Raw genomic sequence first — 11186 nt, 5'->3', positions numbered from 1 at the left:
TTTATTTGCTGAAAATAAAACATAACTAAACTTTTCAACAGGCCACGTTTTAGAAAATATGCAGAAAATGCCATATTTCCTTTCCCAGTACGCTCTTCACAGTACTAAACTGTCACTGGGGTGGAACCCTCAATCATCTCAGGACCTTTAGTCAGGGAACATAACTGTACCATACTGCATTGAAATTATAATTTTTAAGTTGTACTGACTCCACACTCCCCGTCTCGTCTCCAGGCTTTTTATTTTATTGTTCTGTTTTAAAACATTAGGTACAAATACGAACTTTTCACCTGGAAGAACTTAGTTAAGGTGCACAATTGGACCTTAAAATTACTGTTGTCCCTTTGAGGGAACATTTACATTGTTCATACCGTGATGAATGAAAAATGCACCTGCACAGAACCTTTATTTCTAACAATGTAGAGGATGTGTTCACTTATTTTCTCCTAGACTATCAACAAAATGTGTCAGTTGACTTTTGCCTATGACTGTAGATGTTAGGGAGGAGAGGTACTTGCAGGGTGTTTTAAGGCAAAATCGTCCCTAAAGAGAACATGAGAACTGATTCAGGTGTGCCACTGTTTCTGTGACGCGGGAGGCAGGGTGCACGTTTGAGTGTCTTCGGGTTCTAAAATCAGGACCAAACAACAAGAGCTAAAGAAAGACACTGAGAACTACTGAACAAAGTAAACACAGAAACTTACAAAACTGAAAAGTTCTTAAAAAACAGGTAGATGCAAGGAATATCACACACACACACACACACGTGTATATATATATATATATATATATATATATATATATATATATATATATTTATATATATTGTGTTGTAGTCATGGCGACCCCTGGTTCCCATCACCACCACTGTAAAGAAATCTGGGTCTGTAAGTTTCTCTCCTTTCCATCATTTCATCTCGGACCGCTCTGAATGAATCTGTTTACATCATATTTACGCAGCGGTTTTAAATTGGGTGGAATTCCCCTTTGTCTGGGATTTTCAAAGGGGATTTGCTGATTAGTCTGAGACTTCTGAGAGACACTCCCACCTTGTATTTTTTTATCTATATTTCCACAGCTTGATTTTGAATGTGACTCCTCTCAGTTCTGTTTTTTTGTATCAGATTTAGGTTCATTTGAATCTCTCTTTAAAGTGGGCCGTGTGTGAAAAGACTGTTTATCTGCTTTTTCCTTGGTGCTGACGTCCGCTGTGGGAACCAGATTCACGTTTTATGATGTTAAATAAAAATAAAATTATTCAACTGAATTTGTCTCAGCTGAAGTGTTTCAGTCTGATTGTTAAATCTCAATAAATGTGATGATAAAAGTTTACAATCAAATAGTTTCATGAGTTTTACACACAGAGATCATCACAGTTAAAGATCATTTTATTTTCAGCACCTTTATTACCATAATCATTTTTACAATCACAAAGACAGTTTCACAAAGACAGATCACAGTTTCCCAGCAGATATTAGGTATGTTATTTAAAATCTGTATTTTTTAAATGTATTTTTCATCTTGTGTCTGTCTCCCATTACAATAAGTAGAAGTGGTTTCTGTTTTATTTTCCTCAGTTTTAAACCAGATAAGTCCTTTTTTCTGGCATAAACAATTGAAATATGTCTTTATTTTAAGGTAAACACTTAAGGGTCTCTTTAAAGCTGTACTTTTAACTCTTTGGAGCTGTCAGAAACCTCTGAAACTTCAGTTTACAGTTACAAGTGTTATTTTCACTTTCCACTGAAACATTTCCCTGAAGAGATATTACTCAGCTCACTTAAGTAAAGGGATGTTTAAGTAAAAACTTACTTAAATTTTACACATTTAGCCTCCTGTGTTTTGGAAACTTTGTTATAATTTTTCACCTTAATTAAATATCAAATGGAAGCCAATTTCTGCCACTTAAGATACAAAAATCTGTAACTTATTTATTTATTTATTTATTTTTTGTTATTAAGTGAATTGGTGAAGTCAATATTTTAAAATACTATCATTATTTTGAGATATTAAGTCATTATTCTGAGATACTATCATTAATTTGAGATACTAAGTCATTAGTTTGAAATACTATCTCATTATGTTGAGATACTTAATAATCCTTGAGATACTATCATTATTTTGAGGTGCAACGTCATTTTGAAATACTATCTCATTATTTTGAGATGCAAAATCATTGTTTTGAGATACTAAGTCAATATTTTGAGATACTGTCATTATTTTTGAATGCAGTCATTATTTTGAGATACTGAGTCATTATTTTGAGATACTGTCATTTTAAAATACTACCATAGTTTTGAGGTGCAAAGTCATGAGTTTGAGATTCTATCATTATTTTGAGATAAGTCATTATTTTGACATACTTCATTTTGAAATGCTTTTCTCATTTAGTATCTCAAAATAATGACTTGGCATCTCAGAATAATGAGATAATATTTGAAAATAATGAATTAGTATAGCACGATGATGGCATGGCAATTCACTTAAGATTTAAAAATAATTAGGTACTGGATATTTTTATTTTATTTTAAGAGGCGGAAATGGGCTTCCATAAATTTTACTGGTGTGACAAATGATACTGCATTTCTATTTTCGTTTGGGAATATTAAATAAAAATACATATTAATCATCATCATTAATATAAGACTCCCGGAAACCGCTCTCCTTTTTGTCCCGTTGTAACTTTTCGAGGCCGCAGTTTAAAAACAAAAACTTTTTAAGCGGTTTTAAACTGCAGAAGGCAGAAGTCGCCACCCGCGGTCCACCGTCCACAAGCCCCGCCTCTCCTGCGCTGCTATTGGCTACTAGTGCACTCAGTCCGCTTCGAGAAGCTTTCGGGCTGCGAGTGAGTACGAACCACTTAGCCAATCACCGCGCAGGAGGCGCCTACTATTAACCAATCCCAACGCAAGTAGGCGGGGCTTGACGGAATACGGGCGGGAAAAGAAGCTACGCTCGAGATGCCAGTGAGCGGTATCTACGGCAACAAGAGATTCATTTTAAGACAAAAACAGTCTTTGCTTCTCTTTTTCTCTTTCTTCTGCGAATAAACCCGCAAAAAAGCGAACGAAACCCGTACCGTACTTTATTTGTTGGGTAAACGCGACCCGAGTCTGTTTTCATTCTTCTGAATTGTTTTCTTGTTGTTGTTGTTTACGGCTCGAGCTACACATACGGGTTTTTTTTATTTTGCCTCAACGGATTTTTATATTTCGTGCGAGATGCGCGCGAGAGAGAGTGAGTGAGTGAGAGAGAGTGAGTGAGTGAGTGAGAGAGAGTGAGTGAGAGAGAGCGAGTGAGTGAGAGAGAGAGTGCGAGAACGAGAGAGAGAAAGAGAGAGAGAGGTGAACGCTCGCGCCGACTCAGTTGATTTTCGCGCGTTACAAAAAGCTGAGTAAACCCGCGAGGAAAGCGAGGCGGGAATCCCGCGAATCTTTCTGTTTTCCTCCGTGTGTTTTTGTTTGTTTGTGTCGCTCCGGCCGGTGAGTTTATGCCCCCCGGGCCGGTGGGAGGATGATAGCCGGAGGGCCGCTTCAGCACAACGGGCTGCAGCCGCTCACCGAGCCGGAGAGCCTCGACTCCCGCAAGAGACCGTTAGAAACTCCGGCCGAAGCGGCGGGGAGCACCAAGAGAACCAACACCGGGGGTAAGAGAACCGAGAACAGGGCAGACGTGAGTTAGATACTGTTAGCCCAGGGGGGCGTTTGGGGTGGGCTGACCATGAGGTAAGTGTGAGTTAGACGTGTGGAGGATTTGGGGACCTGCTGTGAGTTGAGTGTTGGTGGATGTGTGTTAGTGCTGGATGATACATAACCGTTATATCGGTTTACCGGTGCTCTGGCGAGCTGTGCTAACTTACCTGGTCGAAACGCCCATATTTAACGGTACAGGTTACTCTGTTTAACCCCCCTCTGTTATCTTTTGGGTTAATATGACCCCCTTCACTGTTTAGTGTCTCCATATAAATGATCGACATCATTTTTGCTTCATATTTAATGATATTTCCTAATTTATTGGGGACAACTGGGTAAACAGAAAATTAACATATGTTTTCAGAGCTCTGGACACATTTTGTACCCCTCAGTTTGACCCCAGGCTATTTTAGCTGTATAAAACATAAGAAATATCAACATTTTTACACACATTTGTTTTGGTTGTTTTGGGTGATATTGAGGTCACTGTTTATGCAATTTTATAACCTTAAAAATGTCCCTGAGCTTTTGGGCCCTAAGCATAACCTGTAGTAGTGCAAGAACCATTTATAGTTAACAACTTTGATATTTCCTGGAGGTTTAAACTGCTGGGGTCAAATTGACCCCAAGGATGAAAGATATTAGTAAATTTGAAGGTAACAGGAGGGTTGAAACAGGACAGGATATGTTGAGTTGTAGATAAGATATTTTGATAACCTAAATCACCTTATCAGAAAATGCTACCAGCAATAAAAGATGTGTTAAAATATCTTATCTTACCTTTTTTAGATACTATCTCATTATTCTGAAATGCAAAGTTAATTTTTTTTGAGATACTAAGTCATTATCTTGAGATACTATCATTATTTTGAAATACCAAGTTATTTTGAGATTTAAAGTCTTTATTTTGAGATACTGAGTGATTATTTTGAGATACTGAGTGATTATTTTGAGATACTATCATTATTTACAGATACTGTCTCATTATTTTGAGATAATAAGTCATTATTTTGAGATACCAAGTCATTTTGAGATGTAAAGTCTTTATTTTGAGATGCTAAGTCATTATTTTGAGACACTATCATTATTTTGAGATCCTACCATTATTTTGAGATACTATCTCATTATTTTAAGAATGTAAGTCATTATTTTAAGATACTTTGATATTTCCTGGAGGTATAAATTGCTGGGGTCAAATTGACCCCAAGTAATTTAAACCTCCAGGAAAGTAAATTTGAAGATAACAGGAGGGCTAAAACAGGATGGGATATGTTGATAGCCTAAAAAAATACCACCAGCATTAAAAGAAGAAGTAGAATATTCTGAGCTCATCAGTGAGTAAGTGGTAATATTAAGCCGAGTCTGTACGGCAGACTTGAGTTGAGGCTGAATTAACATTAGAAACATAAGTTACTGTAGTAATGATGTGTTTTTGCTCGGTAGGACCGCCTGAGGGGAAGGACAGACTGTTAGAACACCGATACTGGTCTCACACAAATGTTTCGGCGATATCGACAGACACCAAAAACAATCCACGTAGTTCACTGGGTGCTTCAGGTTGTTTTGAAAGAGCAGTTTAAAATACATAAAAACTAAATAAATAGCAAGTTGTCTTTCTGGGAACTTCAGGCTTCCCTCTGATTATTGTTTACAAGACTGTGTTTGGTTCTCTTTAGTGTAACTTTAAGAGAAGAAAACAGAACAAAACAGTCAGATCAAAACAAGCTGCAAGACGAATGAAAACGAGGACAGTAAATGAAAACGAGGACAGCCAGTGACAGGATAAGAAATCATGAACGAGCCATTAAAAACCCCCAAACCAAAGAAAGGATGATGTAATATTCTGGAGAAACTCGAATCGACTTGTTGGCAATTACTAATAATAGCAGCACTCAGAAAGTGTGGGGTCATTCATTTTACTAACGCAAACCTAAATATCATATATTTGGCAATTATCATGATATTGAATTGTATCAGTACCGCCCAGCCCACACCCGGCTCGAATATTCAGATGCCCCTGAAGGCCTTCATTACCTGGATCAGGTGTGCTAGATTAGAGGTGGAGCTAAACTCTGCAGGGTGGTAGATCTCCAGGCTCAGTTTGAGCTCCCCTGTTGTAGAGGATGTAGGGCAGTTGTATAGAAGCTGTGAAGTGGTTGTAGAAGCTGTGAGGTGGTTGTATAGTAGCTGTGCAGTGATTAGAGGTGGAGCTCTACAGGGTGGTAGAATTCCAGATTGAGCCCCCTGTTGTAGAAGCTGTGGGATGATTGTATAGTATCTGTGGGGTGGTTATAGAAACTGGAGTGATTGTAGAAGCTGTGAGGTGGTTTTTAGTAGCTATGAAGTGGATGTAGAAACTGTGGGGTTGTTGTATAGTAGCTATGGGGTGGTTGTAGAAGCTGTGGGGTAGTTGTATAGCAATTGTGGGTGGTTGTAGAAGCTGTGGGTGGTTGTAGAAGCTGTGTGGTGGTTGTAGAAACTGTAGGGTGGTTATAGAAGCTGTGAGGTGGTTGTAGAAAGTGTGGCGTAGTTGCAAAAGCTGTGGGGTGGTTGTAGAAGCTGTGGGATAGTTGCTCCTAGTGTTTTCAATGTTTAGTGAACCTGCAGCTCTGAAAGTCTCTTTCTGACTCATAGTAATTGTTGGTTGTAGATAAAAAGAAAGTAAAAAATAATCCTTTTCCTTTTAGCCTGAAGAGCCTGTGTTTGTGTTCATTCTGAACAGGTTGACATTTCAATAGTAAAGGAACAATGTTAACAACATGAGGAATCTAAGATGACTTGACAAGTAAGAAGATTAACTGATTACAGTGCCGTTTTTCATATTAATATTACTATAAAACCTGTCTAGTGGTTAGTCTGTTGTCATAGCTACCATTAAAGTAAGCTTTTAAATGTACTCTAATGAGAAGCGTCCTCAAGCTCAGTGAATATCAGTTATCAACAACACAGTACAACAGATGGAATATGAGTTATCAGTGGGTAACGTTTTCAGTTGAATTATTTTTTATTCTGTTTAAGGGTAACAAATAGAATCAAGAGGGCAGCAGATAAAACATAAAATAGAACATCACATATCAATGAATTGCAGGTTTTAATTGGTTTGTTTTAATGGCAATTTAAAAGTAGCAACAATCCGCAGTACTTTTTTGGCACATGGCCTGTTCGGACTTTATCCACAGCCCAAAAGTCCGAGCGTCTAAACTGCTGTCCGGCAGGACTCGGGCCGCATCTGTCCGCCTTGACCCCATCTCCCCTCGGGCCCGCCGTGCTGGTGGGGGTCGGTGTGTGTCAGCCAGCTTTGTGGGCATCAGGCTAAATTGGGCGGAAAATGAATGAATCGCTTCACGGCTCACAGCGGCCGCCGAAAGTGAAGCCTATTCAGACGCAGTAATGGACTCCAATGGAAACAAAAGGTTTAATTCTCTCTGTGTGAGAACTAAAGCCACCAACGAATCAGAAAACAGAGACTATAGGCCTTTTAAAGCCCAGCCGTCTGAAGTCTGCGGGTAAAGACAGGGAAACTGTGGAGTGTTTTGAACACGTAGCATAATTTTTTTAACTTAAAGTGCCGCTGCGCTGGACCTAAACATTAACGTCAGTCTCACTCAGCCGGGTTAAAGTCACTTGTATATTTTTACACATCTTACACATCGGTTTAATACCGTAGGCATGAAAGTGCTTTGTGTGTGAGTGAATATAACTGTGTAATGGGAAATGCTGTGATTAAGAGGCCCAGTGTAGCTCAGCTTGTCTGAAGGCTTCTTGTTCACTGCAGTAATAAATTAGCAGCTGCGTCTCTGTTAGATAAATCTAATGCTGTTTTAGACATTAATATGTTTTACATGTTATTAACTTGTGTTATTAACCCATTCATAATCAATAGCTACCTTCAGTATGATACATTTGTATGTAAGGCAAATTACACTTTTTGTTGAAGTTAAAAAAAAAATACATTAACTCAACCTCTACAAGTAACACTCCTTAAATGTGGCATTTATCTGCAAATTTTAGTGCACATTTTTTTACATATGGAGTTGAACATACTGGAAAAATAAAGCATACGATAGAAAATGTGCCAGAACATTTGTACAGACAAAGTACACAATTTTTTGTTTTATTTTTTTCCCCAATATGTTAAATCAGCAAATAAACAGTAATTGCCTATTAAAATGTGCAGAAATGGGTTCAATGTAAAGGATGTGTGCTTTTTATTCACTTAGAGAATCAATAAAATATGTAATTTAAACCAGCAAATAAATGAATGCAAATAAAGCAGGTAGGTAATTTTTCAGATTGAGCTTTAAAAAATGCATTTTATAACATTACACCATATATTTTGTTACTAAAATACTTCAAAAATACAATTTTAAAAAAGGAAGGAATTTGTGTATCGTTCAAAAAGCAGTCCAGTCTGAAACACTCCTTATAACATCTGTGTAAGTGGGTGGGGCCAAACCACCACAAGCTCAATGGGTGGATATATGTAAATGAGTTAGTTCTCCTGACATCAAAACACAAATTCAAAACAGACTATTTTTGTGGCACAGTTTCCACATCGTTACTGTCCACAGAAAACAAGTATCTCCAAAATGGTAACTTTACAGTAGACGGCAAAAACGCCCTTAACTCTAAAAGAGATTTTATTATTATTGATTTTGGGGCATTTCTGTTGGTCCAATCATCATGAAATTTTCACACAATGGAAAAGAGAACTGTCGTGTTCAAATGACATAGAAACATAAAAATGGAGGTCATGTTTTTGAGGACAGCGACAATATATAGGCTGTTGTGTGTAGTAGGCAGTGAATGGTACTTCAACAATGTTTACATACTACAAAAAACTTTATATGAAGAGAGCAAATAAGATTCAGGTTTTCCATGATTTTACTACATTTTGTATGTTTTTTTTTTAAAAATCAGTAATCCCCATGTCCAAAAGACTGAATTAATTATAAAATAAGTGATAAAATCTCACTTTTCAGCTCACATTTTTGAAAAGTTTCTCCAGATTCGTGCTCAGGCCAGCTCAGAAAGCAAGCTAATGTGCTCCACGTAGAGAAAGTAAAGTGAGTTAGGCTGTAAGTTGAGTTTGCGTTTGTGTGTGTGTGTGTGTGTGTGTGTGTGTGTGTGCGCGCGCATGCACTGGAACAACAGCACCCGCTGAGGAGAAAGTGCAGCTGTAGCTGCACTTGTGTCATTGTAGCAACATCTCTCCAGAATGCCAGAGAAGAATGTGGCTAAGGAGAAACACACACACACACACACACACACACACACACACACACACACACACACACACAGAGTGCTGCGTGATCCCACCCGTGGATATCATTGTTCAATCCTGAGAAGCTTTTAAGTCAGACAATACAGAGCCCACACAGCGCTTTAAGAGAGCAGAGTAGCGGACGTCTCGGTGTAGACTTCTCAATTATAGTTGGGTCTGATTTAAAAGCCTCAGCGCTGTGTCATTTATTAATGCACAAACAGTCGTATGCAGACGTTTCAGCGCCGCCGGGCAAATTACATATTTATGCTTACATCCTCTACAGGGGATAAACTTAAATATGGCACCTTCTGCAAACTTTAGTGCACAGTTTCTGTCTATTTACTGAGTTTAACATATTGAACAAAACTAAACATACAGTGTAAAATGTGCTAAATCTTTTGCACAGCCCACATTTTATGTTTTTTTCTTTGCAATTTGTTTAATTCAGCAAGTAAACAGTAATTGTGCATTAAGTTTTGTAAGGATATATATTTATTTTCAACAAAACTGTTGCATACGACTGTAGCTACTAACCTACTGATTTGCCAGCATTGTAGCAGGAGTTATCAGGGCATGTTTTAAATAAGCAACGTATAATTACTGTAGAATATGCTGCAGCAGTTTGGACTAAATACTGATATTTGGACAATCTCTACAGGTAACAACGTTAATTATGGCATCTGTCCACAGATTTTAGTGTACCGTTTTATTTTACATATCGCTGTTGGTAGAAAACCTTGTATCTCCATTTTTGTCGATTTTCAGTTTTTGACATAATTTGAAAATGCCTGTTGACCTTTATATTGTGTGCAAATTTCATGAAGAATGTACAAAAAGAAACTTGGGAATTTTACTTGGGGGGGAAAAAAGTCTGGTTCCATTGACTTACATTAAAAGTAAAGTATGTTTTTTTCCTTCTCCTGTAAAGTTACCATTTTGGAGAAACGAGGTTTTCTTCTGACAACAGCGATATAAATGTAACATCGCAGTTTGGACATCTAGACTGATATTCACACTGTGGCATTGATTTTGTAGTATTTTAGTTTTAAACAGTATTTATAGATAATGAAAACTGATTGAATTGCAGTATGTGATTCGTATTAGATTCAGGTTTGAAATAAGAGTTCTCTGTCGATGCTTTCTACACACTCAGCCTCTCTTTAACGAACATTCAACTAAATAAAGTAAATCAACGAAATATCTAGCAAATGCACCTGAACTTTAAGTTTAAGATAAAACCGGTTCTAGACCTAGAAAACCTAAACCTAATCTTAACATTAACTCCAACCCAAAACCCTAACCCTAACCTTCATGCTATTGATAATCAATAAGAGATTAATGAGCTTCCTGATTTAGTTGAGAATTCGAACATATCTAGATGGGACTATCAAAATAAAGTGTGACCTAAGTTTGCTTTCTGGAAATGTGGCTGCCGTCTGGTTACCATTTATAATAAAGCGTAAGATACTCTTTAATGTCATTTTAAGAGAAGAAAACATAACAAAACAGCTCCGGATACAAGACCTTGCTTTAGCAGAACAGCGGCGCTCAGGAAGCCTGAAGGTGTTCATCTTATTAATGCAAACTCATCTGATACTGTGATACATTTGGAAAATGTCAGGATTTGGTACTTCCTACCACTACATTTAATTATTTATTTGTTTTTTCATTCATTCAGTCAATCATTTATTTATTTATTTAAATGCTGAGTTGAGTCATTGTTAAAACGCTGTGTTCACACACTGAACCAGCTGTTAAGGACACTTCGTGTTTTGTTTTCAGTACCTCCTGACCGGTGCTTATGGGATGCATTTGTTAAGCATGAACTTTGACCCCTAGTGATTGATAGAGAGAGTGGCTGCTTACCCTGCTTTATCCTCCCTTTTTCTCCTTCTTCTCTTCACGCGAACACAATTTCACCAACTGCCGACTTTAATTTAGCCTCGCAGTCGCTCAGCGCGCTGAGGCAGGTGTACGTGTGTGCTGTAGCCTCGCACAACAGCCGCAGTCGCAACGGCACATTAATGTTTCTGATGCAGGGTTTTGGCAGGGTTGCGTGTTCTGGTACCTCGGTTTGTTAGATAGCAGGTGCCGGGAGTGTGTGAGAGCATGAGCGTGGTGTTTGTCTGTGTGTGTGTTAGAGAGAAGGACACAGGTGCCCTTGCAGTGTATGGTGACGTGAGTAGACTGTGAATGGGGCAGGTGGTAGGGAGGGGAGGGGCTCATGG

The 11186-nt window shown here is 38.1% G+C and overlaps 1 protein-coding gene across 1 annotated transcript in view; it reads left to right on the top strand.

The window, feature by feature from the left end:
- Nucleotides 1-3187: 3187 nt before the first annotated feature.
- The window catches only part of nova1 (NOVA alternative splicing regulator 1), a 40271-nt gene continuing 32272 nt past the window's right edge, over nt 3188-11186 (top strand). Inside the window, exon 1 of the mRNA XM_036580132.1 lies at nt 3188-3646. Coding sequence (XP_036436025.1) covers nt 3514-3646 — 133 coding nt within the window. The 5' untranslated portion in view covers nt 3188-3513. The remainder of the gene's footprint in view (nt 3647-11186) is intronic.

The sequence above is a fragment of the Colossoma macropomum genome, unplaced genomic scaffold (genome assembly GCF_904425465.1).
Source record: "Colossoma macropomum unplaced genomic scaffold, Colossoma_macropomum, whole genome shotgun sequence".
In the NCBI taxonomy this organism is placed as follows: Eukaryota; Metazoa; Chordata; class Actinopteri; order Characiformes; family Serrasalmidae; genus Colossoma; species Colossoma macropomum.
The sequence above is the reverse complement of the archived record's forward strand: the minus strand, read 5'-3'. Positions and strand labels throughout refer to the sequence as shown.